Source organism: Empidonax traillii, unplaced genomic scaffold (assembly GCF_003031625.1).
Source record: "Empidonax traillii isolate 1590-97213 ecotype Southwest subspecies unplaced genomic scaffold, ASM303162v1 scaffold151:size923898, whole genome shotgun sequence".
Classification (NCBI taxonomy): domain Eukaryota; kingdom Metazoa; phylum Chordata; class Aves; order Passeriformes; family Tyrannidae; genus Empidonax; species Empidonax traillii.
Window position 1 is genome coordinate 745892 of NW_020955344.1, and position 21207 is coordinate 767098.

Genomic DNA, 21207 nt, shown 5'->3' on the forward strand with positions numbered 1-21207 from the left:
TTCACAAGCATGTACACAGTATTTTTGGTGGCCCGTCAGTGTGAAAATTCTATAAATAAATATGGCAGTAGTTTTGATTGAGTTTGTGTTTGGTGTTTTTTTGTTTGTTTGTTTGGTTTGTGTTTTCTTTTTTACTTTTCAGCTCAAACAAAAGTTGGGATGAGAAAGCCCAGAAAGATCTAACAAATGCTGAGATGCTGGACATGCTTAATTATTGCACAGATATTGAAGACTATGAGGGGATAAACTCTGCAAGGTGTTTGAGGCTCGCTGGCACAGCAGTGTTTTGGAAGTCAGGTTGGGAAGGCAGACAACCATCTTTTCAGTGAAGGAAGGGCCTTTAGTTCAGAAGTTAATTTCTTCTGACCCTGTGCCTGGTGTCCTTTGCAAAATTTGTCCAGAAAAAAACACTGTAGAATGGAGGTTTACATTAAATTTCATGAAGAGGTGTACAAAGGTAGGAAAAATAGGGAACTGTTATTGTGTGCTCTGGTGTGATTCTGTGCACATGTAATTCAAGTGAGAGCAGAACTAACTACGGCACTATGGGAAGAGATTACCTCAGTATGAGCTGTACCTGTTTCTGCCAGTTATGAAGTCTGGAGAGGCTACAAAATAACAACAGGTTGGCTTTCAGGGAGAAATTCCGTGAATTGTGTCTATCAAAAATCTGAGACCTTTTTTTATTGAGCAACTGGTCTAAGCCACATCTTGTACAGAATCTTGTCTGTAAAATCATAGTAATGTACTGAGAAAAAAAATACACAGAAAATTAAGACTAGAAAGATTTATCAGTGGCAAATGTAATGGAAATGGGAAATGGAAGAGCCCAGACTTTCATGCATCCCATTGGTAGGCTGCATGTTTTTAAAAGAAGTGAGCAAAATATGTAACCCTAAAATCTAGCCTGTCTTATTACACTGTGAACATTAACAAACATGAGTCATAGACTCAGGGGACACTATGCAATCATACTCTGCTTTCTGATGGTGTAAAGTATATTCAGAAATTTTTCCTCCTCTAGTATGAAATATTTACCTTAAAACAAATCCTAAGAACTCACTAAAAATAACATCAGTCTCTCCATAAATAATAGACTCTTGACTTCAGGGTTATTCTAAGGCTGAAAAATCAAGCTGAATGTTGGTACAAATACCAGCAGAGGCCATAGTAGGCCTTTTAGCCTATAGTAAGTCAGATTTTATCCAAAGGGTGCTGCAGAAGATTCAGCTTGTTAGGGTTGGATCATCCTTTTGTGTCCACCAAGGTTCTTGATGAAACACAGGGCAGCTGCCATAACAAATGGGAAAGGAACTGGCTTAGGCAGGAATCAAATGGATAAGACACTCAAATATGTGCAGTGAATAGGAAAAAAGCTCATTAGCTACAAGGAAAAAGAAATGTGCACACCAACTGCTCTTTAATGCCCTTCCTGAACTCATTTTGATCAAAAAGCAGTGTACAGACTTGGGATTTGAAAAACAGATGGTTGAATGGGAGACTTCTTTAAGCATTGTCACCACTTGCGTGAAGACACACGGGACTCTGGAAATAAAGTCATTCATTGTAAACCTTCTACCATTTATTGCTGTGATTCCCTGAACTAGTAACTGGAACAAAAATGAAAATACACTTCAGTCTTGTAAGAGGAATGAATAGACCAGGATGAAAGTTATCTCCAGGGAATCAGCTTATGAAGCTGAATCCTTTGATGGAACCTTCCTATTGGAATGTACTAGGAAACCTGTAGCAATGGGAGCATGGACTAAGAGAAACTGGAGCTAGTGTAGAGAAAACCTCTTCATTTACATAGCTTTAAAAAGGCAGGTTAAAAACCTCTAAACTCTTGTCAAATCCAGAAAGTGCTTTTCCATGCTCTTCCATTCTAATCGAACCAACACTGAGGAAAGCACTAGCAGCACAAAGCAGGCAGAGTTCATGCAGCTGATGTGTGCCTTGGCTATCCTGCATGGCAGAGCTTGCAGAAAGGGCCTGGAACAGCAATGCAGTCTCAAATGTGCCCGTCACAAGACAGAAGGTGTTTTCCTGCAAGTATGGGGAAATCTATAGAGAAAGCATCTCATATTTTGATTTATATGTGAGATTTCTAGCAAATTTGTGCTGGAGGTGTCCATGGAAAAACATGTCCTGTTGTTTACCTGGTGATTGGCACAGAATCAGATTCTTTCACCACTTCTGGTGCCTGTAAAGCATATCTGACATGTGGAGCATATGATCCCCTTTCCTCTCCTCCCTTCCTTCCTTTCAGGGTAATAGGAGTGAGGGCAGGCCTCCCATTAGCGTCTGTTAAAGGTTTTGGGAGGACTCCCATTAGCGTCTGTTAAAGGTTTTGGGAGGACTCCCATTAGCGTCTGTTAAAGGTTTTGGGAGGACTGGAAGGTCTTCCTGTAACCCCAGGCATAGAGAATATCTAAGTGGAAGGAGGAAGATTCCCTGCTAGAGACCTGGGATTCTGAAGATGCTTAGGTCCTACAAAACTCCACAGCTTCAGGCTGCAAGGTCCAGACCTTGTCAGCTAAATAAGATTAGTCCTAATCTGTGTATTGGGGACATGGCCACAGGGAATAAAATCATGTGGGAGGACAAAACTCTAAGTCCCTCCTGCTAATGGCTTGTGCAAGAGCCCCAAATTCTACCTTTGCTATTCATGTTTCAAATTCTGTGTGTCTGTGTCTTTGTTGCCATAGTGACAGAAGTCACTGAGAATATTTTGTGGGTTTTTCTTTGTCACGGATGCAAAACATCACTTGCCGTATATGTTTTCTGTCCCTTCCAGTTGCGTTTTTTCTTAGGCAAAACCTTCCCCCAGAGTTTCTTTAAAAATTGAATTAATTAATGGAGTTCACTGTACTTATGTTCAGTACCATCAGGCACTAAATACAAACATACAGAAATACATATTAAAGGACTCGGGCTGAATATCATGATTAAAAATATGTTTTAAGTACTATTTGTTTTTATTCTCAGTGACCAAAAGGGAATCTCCTGCACTGAACACAAACAGTTGTAAGTGCCTGAACCTGAACCTCACACTTGGTGTCCTTATGCAAGGAAGAGGCAGAAAGGGAGAGGAGAGTGGAAAAGTTCGTGGGACTGGAAGCATGGTGTGCTTTGATCTGCAGTATGTGAGGAGGGGAGTTCAGTCATAGGTGCTGCTGTCTTGTTCTGTGGGAAACACAGACTAGGTCAGTGTTTTGGGCTGTGCACCATGAAACAGCTGAAAAGTAACAATGACGATTCATAGTAAAGGAAAGAAATTGTTTGAGACTGAACAAAACCCATGGACTTCATTGAAAAATATTGCTAGAGCATATTAGTTTTGAGTATATCTGGTGTGGTGGAAAGAATAAATGGATTTGAAACCCATGAACTCTATTAGAAGAGTGGTGTAACATGGCAGTAAGATGAAATGTCTGTGAACGGTAATGTAAAAGGTGAGGTGCAGGCAAATGTACAAAACTCACATTCATCAGATTGATAGGTCAATTCGTGTGAGAGGATGCCTGAACTCTACTGTGGATCAGTGAAATGTATTATTTTTATGCCTCTCTAATTAACTTTCCTAATGTCCAAGCTGACATTTTAATATAACATCTGTAGTGTCCACATATAGATAAGACAAGCCATGACGGGAGTATCATGGGATCTATAGTGCCTGGCAGTTCCAAACATACTGTCTTGGCTCAATATCTGAATATAAAATAAATTATATATATTAATTATATATGCATCTCTGTGAAATGTAAAGGGAATGTAAATCTTCATAGACTGAAACAGTTAAAAAGTTAATAGTGTGGTTGGATATTAACCTTATGGAAAACACAAGTACCTTCTAGAAACCAATTATTTGCTGCTCTAAAATAGCCACAGCTCTCAAACAATGAGTAAGGGTGGAGACTTCTCAAATGAGAAGATTAGTTGCCAGTGAAATTAAGATATTATCTCAGCTTTCTGTATTTCAATGTTCATACACATTTGGAAATAAAGTGTTGACAGATGGTTCTCATGAACTACATCTGGAAATATAAGATGCCAAAGCTGAGTGCATGAATATCGTTCAGATAGGATATGATGGAAAGATTCATGGGCTCAGGATAATATCGTATTTCCCTAAGTTAATTGAAGGATATAATCATGTTTGATGCAGAACCAGATCAGTATGAGGGAAATGTATCTGTCAGATATGGGTAAGAATTTCCTTGATGGCAGTGATATTAGAATTTAAATAGGCCTTTGCCTTTCTATGTTAGCTTCAAATGTTTGGGTATGGATGAAAATGGACTTTTTCTCTTGTCTTACAAATACTCTCACTCTTAAATAAATTCTCCCTGGAGACCCTTCAACATGAGTGGTCAGGTAATGTGTCACTCAAGACAAAATTGCAGGATACAGGTAGTTTGCAATAAATTAGGTGGGTTAAAAAAAATCCTTGTTTTTTCCCCAATACTTTCAATTCACAAATTTTATAAGGAAAAAAAAAATCAAAAAGTCCCCTGAGACTATGTATCCTTTTATAACAGCTAGCATAAATGAACTCACTAGGGAGAAGGCTAATTTCTAAAATAGTTACAATTCCTGTAAAAAAAAGGACAGATAAGCTTACTTTGTTAATTTCCCAGGCCTCTGTCTAATCAAAAGCAACAGGAGGAAGGCAAGAGAAAGGTTATTTCCCACATGAGATGGGGTGGGGGGCGCAGTTTGTTGTGTTTATGTGCATGTGTTCAAGTATTTTCTGTATAGAAGCAACCAAGGTAAGTAACCTGTGGTGGTGACCACATTGCTTCCAGTCTGCTGGTTGGTCTGCTGGATGCTCCTCTGAGAGAGCATGAAAAAGTGAGATTGCTCTTGTTAACATGTATGGGACTATGTTGGCTCAAATGTAAAAGACATAGGTTTTTTTGCTTTCAGAATTAAGCTTGGTGTGCTACAATAGACCTCTGGGGGAAAGGGAGGTACTACAGCATGTCAGGTACTATATAAGAGGCAAGAAAGGGAAATGTAAACATATGTATCCTGTTTGCTACCTATAGGGAGAACAAGAGTTCAGTGGGCAATACAGTTTGAAGCTATAGTCAAACTCTAGATGAACAATTCAAGAAAGCTGGTTTCCAAATCATCTGTTGCAGACCATGTCCAAGAGAACAGAGGAGAAGCCTGACTCATGTTTCAGTACAATCGACAGTGGAAGGATCTCCAGCCTTTTTCCATCTGGACCACTACCTTTCACCACAATGATGCACAAACATTGCTTTTGTGCTAAACTAATACATAATTTGGACTATCTGAGAAGAGTCACTTAAAAGCCAAGTAAATCTTAAATGCTCTATCACTGCATCAGTGTTAAACTTTGTGGTCTTGTGCCTGAAACACCTCAGGAGGAGAGATATTTCTTTCTGAGCTATAATTTTATCAGAATAAAATTATACACAGTACCTCTTCATAGCTGGGCATAAGCAATTAAATCTCAACCTAATTAATAATGACAACTTTCTCTAGCTATGCAGTTATATTCATTCTAGAAGCAAGCTATTCAGGACTTCCTAGAAGAACGCTCTTCTATACTGGCTACTTGGTTGGAATTATTTTCTGAAATTAAAGTCAGTGTATACTACCTGCTGATCTTGATCCATAGACTAGGATTTGTTTTCCTTCTTTTCTAAAACTCTGTGTTTATTAGATTGCAAGATCCAGCTTTCAAATTTGGTTAACATTTCACTGTGAAGCATCTTTACAAAAGATGTTTGAAATCTCAAGGTAAGTTGTTGATGTGCTTTTTAACATTGCTGTCCTCATTAGGAAGCAGCAGCACATCAGTTTTTCCCAAATTAAATAAGGAGACTGGATGTTAACAGTTCTCCCTGATGCAATGCAAATAGCCTCTGAACCTAGCAGGACACTGCATGGTATGTATTTTTAAAAGCATAATGCACCATGGGATTTCTTAACCAAAATGAATAATGGAGAACAACAAGCAGCCTTTTAGTGGTTTCAAATTGAATACTACTCCTATTTTTCTCCTTTAAATGGAAAATAAACAATTAAATGATTAAGAATCACCATTATTAATTTACTGCAGACTTGCCAGTTAAAAAACAATAGATCACACAGTGTAATTTTCTGCTGCAAACAAATCTAAACCCAGATGGGGACATTAGGCATCTGATAAACTGATCTGTATAATAAAATGAGTTAATGGCTATATTTGATTTTATCCCCGTCTTATCACTTCACAGTGTAAATGAAGCCTTTGAATGGGTATGGGTTTTCATTTGAATGAAATTAAAATTAGGAGATCTGTAAGTATTTGCAATGGAAACACACAACAACAAAGCTTTAATGGAATGGTCAAATACTGCTTTTAAATTCCTGTAGAGTATTACCTGAGGAAATTGAAGTATTCAGAAAACAAAACTAAGGAACTTCAGTCTGTCTCCAACCTATCTCACTTCATGTCAAGATAACCTTTAGGAAAGATTTTATACACCAGTGTTGCATCTATAGCAGAAAAAAGTGTAGCCTCACTGTAAAATATAAGAAACAGTTTTCAATTAATTCTATAATGTAAATTACTAAAAAAAGCATAACTTAAGAGCTAATGGAAAGCACAGGGTATTGGATTTAGAATACTGTTTAGAACTTAAATTACTTTCTATCCTTTTTTAGTTTAAATAACTAAATGTATTTTTATATGCAAAATTAAAATTTATGTACTTATCAGGTAATTCATCCTTCTTGCTACCAAATTCCTCCTGAAATCAATACATGATTGTATTATTTTTTTCAAAACCAGTTTCAATGCAATGGTCCTATCTAATTGCAATTTATGCATTTTTTCTTCTTTGCATGAATACAGGGAAAAACATCTTCCCTATTCACTAGTACCTTCTCCAGAAGCTCATTGAGTAGAAACAAAATCATGGTCTTTCTGTGCACTCAGCCTCTTCTGTAAGAATCCACGAACATTGCTACCAACTCAGATGGCAAAGCACATTATTTTATAATTTAATTCAGTTTTCTGTAAATTGACAACATTGCAAAAGAGAAGAAATAGCTCTGGATACCTCACACAGCAGAACTGTAAGGAAATACAGATCTTCTCATGTGTAGCTTGTGAGTTTACTTTGGAAAGAACCTCAGCACTTACCCAGTCTGCACAGGAGGAACAAAGCTTTGCTGGAGTGGTACCAATTTCTATTAGCTTTGCAACAAATCCCCCACACAGCTCATGTTCCAGCCTTCTCTGAATTTCTTTTTGTTAGCTTGCTTTTTTAGCTGACTAAATACGCTTTCTGAAAATCACAGAATCAGAGAATTGTTAGGGTTGGAAAGGACCTCTGGACATCATCTGGTCCAACCTCCCCGCCAAGGCAGTGTCACCTAGATCAGCTGACGCAGAAACTCATCAAGGTGGGTTTGAAATGTTTCCAAAGAGAGAGACTCCACGACCTTCCAAGGCAGCCATTTCCAGGGCTCTGCCACACTCAGAATAAGAACTTCCTCATGCTGAAGTGAAACTTCTTGGGTTTTAGTTTGTGGACATTGTCCCTCGTCCTGTCACTGGGCCCCACTGAAAAGAGTCTGGCACCATCCTCTTGGCACCCACCTTTGAGATATTTGTATACATTAATGAGGTTCCCTCTCAGTCTTCTTTTCTCTGGACTAAACAGGCCCACCTCCCACGGTCTCTCCTCATAAAGAGATGCTCCAGACCCTTTATCATCTCTGTGGCCTCCGCTGGACACTCTCCAGAATAAGGAGAAATGAGGTTGACTACAAGCATATTCAATAACAGAATCAAACACTCATTTCGTTTTCTGTTATCTACTTACATTTTATTACAGACTAATATGAAACCATCTCATATTTATACTAGAATTACTGTAATTATTTGTGAGCAAACTTAAACCAGTCTTGGAAGTTTATATTTATTGCAAGCAGATTCACATCTCCTGCTTATATATTCTACATAAGGATCCAAACTGTGACTGAATATAAACAAATTATATTTGGTTGTCTACAGAAATTAAAGTTAAAAATAGCACTGAAAAGAAACTTTACAGTAATGTATTCACACACTGACTCTTCAAATCAAATAAATGAAGTAGTATAGAATAATCTAAACATTAGATTTGAAGGCTGATTTATTTTCAAATAAATGCACCTATAATTGTACAATTAAAAATGTCAGTATTTGGTGCTGATGACTACAGACATCTTTAATGTTTAATGCACAGATAACTACCCCCCAGCCCCCACACAGCAACTTTCGCAGATTCTACTTTACATCAAATCATGAAAGGACATCTAAAATGCAAAGAATAGCACGGAATTTATGTCCAAGACAACACAAATTGAAATCCTGTGAATCTTCATAAGGTAAAAAATTAAAGCTATATAAACTGATTTTTGATTATTCTGCAAAGTAGAATCACGTACGTTTTCACTTTTGTAATACTTTCACAAGTTTCCATTAAAGCATTTTTTAGCAGAGACAGTAGCATGAGCACAATGATCCCACTGGCTTCCAAAAGAAAAGTAGTGCACTTCCTCAATTAAACAATTTTTTCCTTTTATTTTTGCAAGCCAGTTGGGTAAAGACAAACAGGCTAATGCAAGCAAGAAAGTAAACTGTAAGCTTTTACAATAAGTGGCTGAACAAACAATTATTGTACATGGTAGAATGAAAAAGATCTTTTGCCACATGCCACTGCAGGTATATATGAACTTCAGTGGCCGAAAAGCTCGAAATACTTTCTAGGTCTTCACATACATTTGGTTAGCGCTTACCAGTTTCAAGACATTTATAGAAGCAGTTATGGAGACATTATGCTGTTAAAGCTGCAATAATTTAAACAAGGCAAGTTAGAAAGTTATATAGATTTTTAGACTTTTCCTCTTTAATTCTTTTTTTCTTGATACATACAAATTTGTCTCCTTTCCGTGTCCCATCCATAATAAACACTATAATGTGTTTTGTTCTAATATCTGCTTTTTCATCTTTGTATCATCTGATCCATTTACAGTGAAACTCCAAGTTAACACCTGCTGAAGTGGACTAAGTTTGCATGGCAATAGTAACAGGGACTGAAGCAAAAACACATCAAGTGAAGCTGAGTTGATGTTTTATGGTTTTTCCATTAAATGGTTCTATTTTAACAAACAAACAGCACCAACCTTTAAAGGGAAAAGTATTGCTAAATCAAACCATTCTTTCTCCTCCAAAAAATGTCATGTTTAACTGAATTTGTCAAGCACGTGTATAAGTGTTTAAGCCTGAACGATGTTGTCAATAATTTCTAAGCGCGGAGCTACACGAGGTTTGCAATGAACTGCTTTGTTAGTAGGCAGAACGGGAATGCAGCATTTCAAAAGCATCAAGCAAAAATATCCTTATTTAAGGCTAAAAGATAGAACTCATGAAGTAAAAAAGCAGGAGGCTTTATAGAGTAAAAAAGCTCACAATAATAGTATAGCACTGCAAGTACAGCGCTCTAATCGCGGCTACCACAAATCCCAACAAAACATCGATAATTTGGATGAATCTGACAGAGAAACAGAGTTGTACTTCTAAGTTGACATTCATTAGAATTTTAACATTCAGCCACAACTCCACTCTAGGCTAAATTTAAGTGGCCAAAACTCATAGGTATAAAAAAAGCCTTCAAAACATATACTTAAAAAAAATAGAAATGGTGTGTTAACAAATGTATGCGTAAAACAGATTTATAAATAGCTACAGTATGAAAAATATTTCAGTGCAAAGGCAATTTTAAGATTTCTAAAAAATACATTACAAATAATTTGTTAACTACACACAAGAAATTTGTCACTGCTACTGGTATAAAATTTATACCCATATTAACCTTTTAAAAATATATACACCAGTGTTTTATGCAGGGGACGGTTCTAACTGACCAACATTCAAGTCTGCAATGGCAAGTATATGTACATACACCCACACGTGTATGTATTTCAAAATGCTACTGCTATAAGGACATTCTTTGAAACTTAAAAGTGCTATATGTTAAATGATACAAAACATTTGTCTGTGGTGCTCACCATTAGACTTTGTAAAATTCTGTTATCTTTGGTATACTGAAGATTTCACAAATCACTTGACAATCTCTGCTTGACCCAGGACTTAAATAATAATAATAATAATTCCCTGTTTGTTTAATATGAGAATCACTCAGAATACTGTGAAGAAAATTTCCTAGTAAGTTGGTTTTTCTTTTATTAAAAATTAAATTAGGAAGTAAACTTATTTTGTCTGTTTTTTCTTGTTTAAACACAAAAAGGGAAAAAAAATTTCTCTGCCACTCTAGTCCATTTTAAAGACAACTAAAAATGTCTTTGCCAGGTCTTCCAATAAAGGCTGCAGGTCTGATTCCAAATATTTTGTTTTCACATTGAAATAAATTTTTAGCTAATGTCCTCACAGAGGTATTGAATGAGGATGGTTATTAACCAGTTCTAACCATCAGGCTGAAATTGTCTGAAATCGGATTGCTCCTTCAGATATTTCTGCACCCCAAAATAAAACACTGGACTAAAGAAACAAGACAAGGACACTGCTAAAAGTTGAATTAGTACAAGGTAACATAAACGTAGCAGAGAAAACAGAAGTGCAAGTTGGCTGCCATTCTTGAAGTAATTCAAACAGAATCCTTGCAGTCAAACTAGTTCCTATATCCCAACTATGGTTCAACTGTTCGTCAACAGCCGTGTGCCACCGTGTGGTTTGTTTGCAAAAGCTGCGTGCTTTGTAATACATCTACCAAGCCATTTAGCCAGTATTTAACCATACAAACACACACACACACAAAATCAAAATTAAGAGGATGAATCCAGATAGTAAAAGATGCTCATTTGGAAAAACAACTTTTCTTCTTTTAAAGAAAAAAAACCAACAAACTATGTCAAAAAAAAAGCTTAATATATAATACTTTCTGCTATGTATATTTTACAATTACAGGAAGTGGGAACACCAGGTAATCTGCATCTTTGACAAATTCAGAGATCTTTTAGGCAAAATGCTTACATTCAGTTTTTAAGTAGATACCAACACTGAGGATATTTACCAATTGAACAGCCAACTTGACTTCCTGTAGTGTGTGCATATTCCACACAAGGATTGTCTTGCCTATCTTTCTACAGGGGACAACCAACTGAAAACCAAACATAGCCCTGATTTGGCCACTTACAAGAAAGTGAATATTAGAGAGTGTTTCTTGAAAGCAGATTTGCACAGAGGAAACACCAGTTTGTTCTACAGGAAGAGCAAAGAAAGAAAAAGGACAGAGGAAAATCAGAAACAGCATTTGTTAAATACGCTTTAGGAGACTTTCATTTGAGATAACTGAGGTCATTGCTTCTGGCTGAAAATTAAAACTGTTGATCTCAAAATGTAGGTCACTGACTGAAACTATGCACTTCAAGTAACAAAGAAAATTACTAAAGGTGACAGAAGCAGTAAAAGCACAGAAGTCTTGACACAGGATGAAGAGAATTTTCAGTGCTACCAGTCTCACAGTACCAGACTGTGCAGATTGTTCATTGCTCCAGTAGTTCAAAACATAAAAAGAGGCCTATTGGCCTGGAAGGGTTCATACTTCTAGCTCTTGATCCTGTTTGTCTGAACACTACCTCAGACAGCAAAAGCCACATATAGTTTAATAGATTTCTGTGACATGTTTGTTTCTGAAAAAAGAAATAAACAAAAATACAGTTTTTAAAGGCTTGACTTGGTGTTCTGTCATATAGACGTTTCCAAACCTGACCCACTGTAGTGGTAGCCTGCACTGGAATGGCAATGCTTATTGGAATAGCCAAAGACAGATGGAAGTACTGAATAATCAACGCCTCTCCAGTGCGTAAACATCATTTTTTTAGAATGAGAATTAGACCTTCTTGCTGGGGAATTGCTGCAGTCACTGCTCCTGTATCTTGGGCTTTTCAGACAGGCAAGAGGTGTGAATTCTGAGATGTGCTCCTGACAGTGCCTCGATGCATTCTGTTAAAGGGGAAAAAAAGAAACAAATGCACAGTAAATAGACAATTTTGGAACCAAAAGTATATAATTGTGTTCTTTTATAGGGCCATTGTGCTCTTGGTACGATAATGGCTTTCACTAGAACACCACTCTGGCTATTTGTTTCATGTGAAAGTATAACCTCTCGTGTTATTTTGCCATCAACCACTTTCAACATCATCAATTTTAGATTCAGATGTACAGAACCAGGCATGATTTTACACTTAACCTCTAAACCTGATAATGGGCTCTTTGGAGAAGAGATGGAGACAACAGGACTGCTTTCATATCAAAGTGTTTCAAATGAAGTTTATATTCTCTCCTGGTACATCTTTTTATCTCTCAACTTCTTTAGTCAGGACTTTTTACGGGGAATTTTAAGACAAAATACTTTGCCCTGTACTTCCAAAGAGAGGGAATTCTTTACAGTTTGTGCTAACAGATGCAAGTTCCAGAGGTTTAGTGGACTTGCTTTGTACTTCTAAGCAGTACTGAATTTTAGACTGGCTTAGGTTACATGTAGCATCTATACTATAGGCAACTCATACTACACAGTCTAATTGTCCATTAAAATTTATCTCTATCACATAATCACTCCACATATGGCAAAATTGCCACTTCCCCTCAGGAAATGCTCAGGACTACAGTAACACCATGGCTGCATGACAAGAGCCTGGAACATGTGTACGAACAGAAAGAAAATTAGCACAGCCCTTTGCCCAGTGAGTTGATAAAATTCTTCTCACTAAATGCACATAAAATTTCCAGGCATAGAGGTTATATGATGGTATCTAAGACACAGATTCATTATAAGCATGATTGAAATCAGTGTTATCAATCACTCTCCATGAGCACTATATATGCCATTTAATCCTCTATTCTTAATTGTCCTCTTCCTTCTTCCCTGTTAACTGGAACACAGTAGTGAAAGGGACAAAATCACAAAATAAATATTAATGATGCAATTCATAGAACTTTGGCTGAGATTTCACATTACACTTCAATGCCAGCTACAAGCTTGAAACACTATTGCATAACCAAGAGCAATCAGAAAGCTCTCTTACAACAGACACTCTTGGAAAAGTCAAAAAACTATAATGAACTGCTCACCACCAGTGAGGTATGGGTTCTTTTAAACACATATATAGACCAAATATCAGTATGAATACAGAAAAATCAGATTAGCAGATTTTTTTGTCTGAAGCTACTCAAGAAAGCTGGGGTTCTCTACTACTACTTGTCTAACAGTCATTAAAGCAAATCAAAGAGCACCCATCAGCTATCTTGAAGTTCTACAGCCCACAGAGTACATGACATTTTCCCTCTTCACATACTGATGCTTTGCACCTTCACTAAATTCCTCATGTGCTGCTTTTGGGGTCAGGAGAGAATGTAGGAAAAAAACCAGACATGGCATCCAGATGGGAATATATTTGAGTAAAAAGTGTACTTTCTTACTTGTTCGTGTAGTCAGTGGCATGGCAAGGAGATGATGTAAAGCAGAGAACTTCATTCTGCTGGCCTAATGTTTGGGGAATTTAGGAGCTCACCACTCGTGTTGCTGTCTCATATATTTGGCAAAACTCTCTTGATTTGAGGCAGTGATGCAGCAATGCCCTGGTCTGTTCGGAACATGGTACTATGGTGGACACTGTCAGATGTACAGCCCCAGCCTTCTGACCCAAGGTCCCTTTCACAAGTAACTCACTGTGACAATCTTCATGTATTACTGTCTGCATTTGGTCTATATATGTATTTAAGAGCATGGATAAACTGGGTGAGAATTACCTCTGTCTTTATGTATTCGACACTATTGTTTTATCCCAAGAAAGATAACAGTTCATACGTGTAATGTGAGTTCTTATAGAAGAAATGTCCTATAACACCTATACATAACACAATGTATTTACAGGACAGGAGTAGGGGTATATTGATTTATTGTTTTGCCTTACACAATTAAGTTTCCAAGACAAAAAGATCTTACCTGTGGCATGGAACATCTCTTGCAAAAACTAGGCTCTCCAAGTAAAACACTGATTTTGTATCAATATTGATCAAGTACATCAAAAACTCTGGAGGAAACAGTTGATTTGTAAATAGCACAGTTCACCAATAGAAATTAATCCAAATTGGCAACACGTACAGTACTGTTACCTAGCTTTGATCTAATTATGGCTCGGAAGCTGAAATATTTCCTTCAAGAAGTGGCCCATCGTTGTTCGTCAGTGCATTTAGGGCTGTTTTATGTCTCACACTCCTCTGCAAGGATGAGGAAAAACAGTGAGACTTGCTGAATACAAGAGGGAAATGTGAATGAATTGTATAATTTCTAAGTAACTGTTATAGCAAACTGTAAAAATGATGGATTTTCTGATAGATTAAAAAAGGACAGGTTATCCAGTGTAAAACAAGGTTTGTACTTCTGGATCCTGAGGCTAATCCTTTGAGCCACTCTGAGGATGTTTTTAATTCCATTTCAAACTCTGTTAAAAATACTTAATTACTCTCTAAAGCACTAAACTGACTAAGTACCGTGGGCTGTGTGTCCTGCCCTTCTGACAATAACTCGTACTAAACAGGTGAGGTCCCCGTGATACAGTGAGGCCAAATCAAGTCCGAATTAAGGAGTGGACATCCTGCTTCACAACTCCCCAGAACAACTGGCTTGCTGAAGGGAGTGCCACACACCAAAGTGATGGGGCTGGTGCTAATGAAGGCTGACTTACAGCTCAGTCATTACACTGAGGGAAGAGAGGGCCAGGGAGTTGCCAAGGAAACTTCTTGCACAGGATTCAAATATCGCAACAGCGAGATCCATTGCCTTGTTTTCCATAGAGGAGCCTCACAAAGGCAGCAGTTTTCTGGTGACCAGTTTTCTAAGCACCCTGTGCAGCTGTTCAATAGCAGCTAAGCCCATTGAGGAACAGAAGAATGATGAATCTCCAGAAAGGCTTCCCCAGGCAAAAGTACCACTTCGGGTTTCCCCAAGCGCAGCAAGAGGTAGAGATCTCATAAGGTGGCTGATGGGCCAAGCTTGTGACTGAGTGAAAGCGAAGTAAAAAATCATCAAAAAATCATCAGTCAAAAACAAAGAGAAAAAAAGTATTTCTTAAAAAGGGATGGAAGCACAGAAGACATTTATGGCTCAGGAACTAAACACCTGGTATTTCAGCTACAAAATCCTTCTGATTGCTGAAACACTGTCAATCGAAGTGACAATTATAAAAATGGAAATAGGATAATTTAAAGTGAATTCATATTTTCCCTAAGACAGAAGTTGAGCTCCTGCTATTAATGAAAGAAGAAAAATGAAAAGGAAAATATAATCAATATAGACTGGATATATTAAAAAAAATACCCTAGTACTTTTCAAAAGTAAAGGCTGAAAGAAGCCTCACAGATGCACAGTTAAAGCCCAAAATTCAGCTTGTTTCATTGAGCCAGAGAGTTGCAGAGACTAAGCAGAATTTGACTGAAATAACCAAAAGGCAACAGATTCCTCCAAAGCTTTTGCAAAATTAATGTTTTAGCCCGGGAAAGACAACAGTTCATATGTGTGTGTATATATATAGTATACCAATATCAATATACATGCACATATATATACATACACTTGTATGTACATGTATGTATGTTTATACACATACATATATGTCTGTAGGTGTAAATGTATATATCCATATATCACTGGAAAGCTCTCTCTCAAAAAACAAACAAACAAAAAAATCTCAGAACCATATCTGGAGTATGTAAAAACACCTGAATGTCAATGATGGTAAACAGTCACTCACCACACACCAGAATGACTTGCAAATAAATGAAAAATAAGAATAGCTTCAAAGGCTTTAAGCATTCTTATTGCCTGAGGACAACTAATTTACAAGTCTGGAAGGTGGTTGTTAGTCCTATGTTAATCTTTTCAACTGTTCCAGAACATCTTTTTTTTTACAAAAGAAGAAATATAACTTATAGGAATACAGTAAATTTTAAAATAATTGTTTACAAGATCAGTTCAAACCAATCTTAAGGCACTTAAAAGCCACTTTTAGCCAGAATTTTCAATAGTGAAAAAACTGTATTTTCTCTGTGACTTATGTAATTACAGTACATTTTAATGACTACATATTTTTGAAGGGGGAAAAATAGGAAATATGTTTTTTATCTTAGCCAAGTTTTCTTGAAGACTGTAGGGTGTAAACAAGATTTACTTGCATTTCTTCTACTTTGATGTTATATTAAATAATGGCACATACTTCTGGGTCTTCTGAGCTGTTTTCTTTGTAGAAAGAGCACAGAATTTTATAGAAGTGAACACAAAAAAACCTCAGTTTCAAAATGCATGCTAGGAAAAAACTTTTTTAGTAATAAGTTGCATTTTCCTTTATCACAGTGGAGAAGATACATTGATGTATCCCAAGGATTGCTTAAATGGTTTCCAGTACCCCATTTTCTGTATGATGGTAGTAATATCAGCCTAATCAGAATTATCACTTCTTTGTGTGGCAACTATTCCATTTATTCAGGTACAATGGAAACACAACATGCATTCACCTACAGACAGACCAATGATTAAAATGGGAACACTAAAATTCTGGATTCTTGAGGCAGAAAGGTTCTGTAAAATGCAGTAACAATAGTGACAAAAAATGATAATGACACTGATGGACTGCGACAACAATTCATAAAATATTTGAGATAAACAGAAGAAGGAAAAATTGTACCAAAAAGTAGTCTTCAAAATATAGCTGAGATGAGTCACAAATGGAGACAATGAGTAAGGTAAATAACTTCTGATGATAAACATTTTACTGTCCTTTGAATGAAATGGCCAGGCATGCAGAAAGGCAGAAAAAAGTCACCTTTTGTTCCATTAGAAACTTAGACTGCTTGAAGTCTGAGAAAGCATAAAGATGGTGGACTGCTCAACAGAAAGGCACTGATGTTTAGTCTGATTTCCCCAGATGTAGGAAGCAACCGTGCACATCATTTATGTTTAAAGCAAGGTAGCAGTTATTTAGACAAAGCGGATTGGAAGACAGGAAGAAACAAAGAGAGGGAAGAAGAAACACAAGGCATATAACTGGTTAAAAGTCACAGATTTTCTACTAAATATTAAAAAGTGAATACTGCAAGCGTTGAGCCCAAAGTCTGCTTTACAATTGATTCATTTTCCAGCACTAATGCAAAGTGTCTCTAAGAAACGCTGCAATACCTTTGTTAGGGGCTTTTATTCACTAGCCTGTTTCTTTGCTTTAACCTATACTCATTCTTTCTCTTTAGACTTTTAAATTAAGCATGCAGAGCCTATACTGAGATTAACTTCTTCCAGAAGTAGCACATATGGCAAGGATGATGTATCAAAGATCTCAGAATGAAAAACCACTAAATACTGATGTGCCTGAGAATGCTTTTCTGCTATTCTTTATTCATTCCTGCCCTCCTGAAGTGAAGCATTATTACACCTCTACATTCTAGGAATACAAAACAATGGCAAGGGGTTTTACCTTTACCAAAGGGAAATTTTATTTTTCTTGGCAGTAAAGCTCCTTTATTCATCTCCTCTTAATGCAAAGTACCTTCTCAAATAAACATCAAAATGCTATCTAATCTCTACAGTTGCCAGTAACTCATTATTTTAACCTACCAATGGCAGCCAATGGACTGAAAAGGGCAAGGGCAGTAACATTAAGGTTCAACACCTCCAGTGTCCTTTACATTCTAATGTATGTATATATAAAAGCTTACTGGGGTTAAAATAGAGGTAACATTTTCTGTTGAGGCTGATTTAATGTCCCCAGCATAGCACCATGCTTCTGACAGAACCTGGCTTCCCCTCCAGCCTAACAGAGCAGGCCTGTATTTACACAGTGGTTCCTCTCTTTTGGCTGAGCAGATGAAAGGAGACAATAGACTTTAAAATCCTCTTCCCACTGGCATAGCAAGGTACATTTACGTAGAAATAATGGATCAGAACAGGTAAAATGTAAGTTGAAATATAAAAGAGGAACAGATTGTTAATACGATATTAATAAGTTTTAATGCATGTGGTTTTGTAAGAGGCATCAATCAGATGCCAATCAATCATATATTATCAGATGTAAGTGCCTTCTATCTACCCTCATAGAGATCCCAATCCCCTTGCCCTTATCTCTTCTAATCAGAAATCATGTTGAGCCATGCACCTCTCTCCCACCATCCTCATCAGCTGATTTTCCTGTGGTTTTTCATAAGGAGACACCAGGGTTGCCCCAGGATTCAGGTTAATACTACCATGTAAATAAAAGGCAGTGTCTTTCAACACACTGCTGAGACACCACAGATGGGGAACCCCTGTTCTAATCTTGTCTCTGACCTTGAAAGAGGACTAATTACTAGAGACTTGTGAGACAAAAAAAACTAACTTCACAAAGAAAAATATTTTTTACCTGGATTCTTTCTGTTGCTGTAGGCCACAACTCTCTGCATAAGACCTTCTTCAAAACATCTGGAAGAAGGCTGACAGTTATGAGCAGAATTATACCCAGCCACGCAGGACCACTAGACAGCATTTGCATGAACACATAATACATCCTCTGATAATTGAGAAAAGGCCTGGTAGGAAAAAAGAATAAATAAACATTACACTTCAATACACAAAAGAAAGACTGACAATGTTAAATATAAAAATTATGACAGTGTAAAATACTTCAGGTTCAACTTCCCAGTTTGTGGGATTTTATCAATCTCAGTTTTCTCAAAAGGAAAGCTAAACATGCACCGACTGGAAAAAACTACCTTTCTCTTGTCTTCTAGGCTGCAGAAAATAGCATGTCCCTGCCATATTGTCTCTCCCTTGCAAAGATAAACTAAGTTACACTCTTATTCTGTTTATGCCCTTCCATGTACTCTTATCGTGCCCCAGGTATTTTCCACCTTTCTTCTCAGTATCCCACCCACCATTTCCCTCTTTCCTAAGGCACACTTGTCTGTATGCATCTTTAGAGTAAGGTTCATTAACTGTACCTATTTTCATACCTCTCAGGCTCCCCTAAACATCTCTGATGGTTTCATGTTATGATCCCTAACCTCGTCACCACATTGTTATCTAACCACACTTTCAGTATCTTCATTTCCATGCCTCCCTGTATCCCACAGCAGTTGGATGGTTACTAAAATGCCAACACTACACCACTACTGGGAATCAGAGGCCATGATTACTGGGAGCAAAAATCAAGGGACAGTTTGCAGTAACAGTAAAGCCCTACCACTGGGGCAGTTTTCTGATAGTTTCCAAAATTTGATAGCTTTTGCCTTCTAAAAAGGTAATCCAGCTAAAATACATTGTTGCATGTAAATAGTACACTCTAATACACAGCAAAGCTGGCTGGAAAACCTAGCAGGGAAAATGTCGCTTCTGCAAACTGCTTTCCTCTTGCTGCTGAAGAAACTGAGATCTGATCTTACAAGGAAAAAAAAAGAGGCTGCTGAATATCCAGCGAGATAACAGGCAATTGCAAAAGATGCTCATTTGCAAAAGACACACTGAAATACAAATCCTTTCTCTAAAATTAAATGGCATCTTAATCACCAGGAAAGAGCTGGCCTCTGCCTTCTCTCTAGTCCCTTGAAATGCTATATTTATGTATACAAAGTAGAACAGTTCCAGACAAGTTATAAAAGATAGCCTTGTAACTGGGCTCTACACAGTAACATTTTGCTCTACAGCTGCAAAATGCAATTTCAAGTTCCTGACAGCAATCAGGCACAGTAAGGAGTTGAACTTGTTTCAACTTGATTTCCTTCCCAAAAATTTCAGTTTCAAGTACATAGGATTTTTAACAAGAAAAAAACCCCAACACTTTAAATCAGCTATGTACAAGAGTTACACTAATTTCTAAACAGCTTCTTTCCAACAGGAATAAGTAGGTGCTCAGACACCTACAGTAAATCTATTTTGCTCAGCAGGAGGCAAATAATGAGCTGAAACACAGGACTCCTGGCCACCCACATCACTTCCATGTGAGCTTCACTCCCTGACTCTAGTTTTGACGGCTACAGCTAGTTCCTTCCAAGACTGGCTGGCCACCAGCTGCATAGACATGACCTGCTCTGTGACATTTTGTCTCAGAGAGACAGCCTTGGCTCCTTGAACCAACTCTTGGGCTGCTTTTGACTGACACTACAGAGATAGACCCAGTGGTAGTCTGAGGTCTGATATTCTTCTTGTATTCTCCTTTAAAAAGATTTCAGCAGATACTCAGTGAATGAAGAGCTGAGAACTCTCCAATTAGCATTAATGATGTGATTAAAATGGAGTTCCCCAATGGATAAAGGCTAAATTTAAACTCTGTTTAGGACAAAAAACGTGAAATATAACAACTTTATGTTTCTGAAAAAACTTTTGCAATGCAATTTTGATTAGGGTTCATACCAAATAATTCCTCCCCAGAGCAGAGAAAAGATAATGTAGAATACCAGTGATCCCCAGATCACGAAGTGATTTATCCATGTCCAATAGTGTGTATCTAGTGCAAGCTTAAAAAAAAAAAAAAAAAGAAAAAAAGAGTTCATATGATGTTGTTACTCTCTAAAAGCAACAGAACACTCAGCAGGAAATAAAACAGAATTGTACTCTTTGAAAATAGGGATGAATTCAACACAGAATTAGCCAAAAACATTTTTAAGTTTTGAGCACAGTTAAGAAGGCACAGATAGAAAAATCTATATTTAAACTAATACAAGGCATGGTCATAAAGAGAAACAGATATAACTAAGCAGCAATTAGAAAACAAGCTCTAATAAAATTTCAATGGATAAAACACAGCACCCCTTACCTTCAATGTAACCGTGAATACAAGCACAGTAAACACCACTGTTCCAAAGGTCCAATTTCCAAACATCTATAAAAAATGGTCCAAAGCAGTTATAGGCAATATTGTCCCCTACTTTGTGAATTGTCCAGAATAAACATCTTAAAGCTATGCAGTGCTTTGTATCATGAACTGACACCTAAGCAAAAACACTGAATTCCCTACATGATCTATCCAGTGCAAAGCATTTTGGTTTCTTGCTCTTGTGTGTACACACCTCAGATTTCATATAGACAGAAAAAGATCACAACAAATCCTCTCAACCTGAAGTTCACAGGTACGTTTCTTAATAAAGATCAAGTGTAG

General features: G+C 37.2%; 1 protein-coding gene across 4 annotated transcripts in view; it reads right to left on the reverse strand.

The window, feature by feature from the left end:
* Positions 1-7826: 7826 nt before the first annotated feature.
* ATP11A (ATPase phospholipid transporting 11A) overlaps positions 7827-21207 on the reverse strand; it is a 110065-nt gene continuing 96684 nt past the window's right edge. The window contains exons 26-30 of one of the 4 annotated variants that reach the window (XM_027884631.1): positions 20866-20931; positions 20463-20566; positions 18478-18643; positions 14196-14311; positions 11919-12034 (exon numbers count right to left, since the gene is read on the reverse strand). In XM_027884631.1, the coding sequence (XP_027740432.1) occupies positions 14222-14311; positions 18478-18643; positions 20463-20566; positions 20866-20931 (426 nt within the window). In that variant the 3' untranslated portion in view covers positions 11919-12034; positions 14196-14221. Of the gene's footprint in view, positions 12035-14195; positions 14312-16911; positions 17001-18477; positions 18644-20462; positions 20567-20865; positions 20932-21207 lie in introns of all 4 variants that reach the window. The other 3 variants (XM_027884632.1, XM_027884633.1, XM_027884630.1) reach the window with 3 other exon arrangements.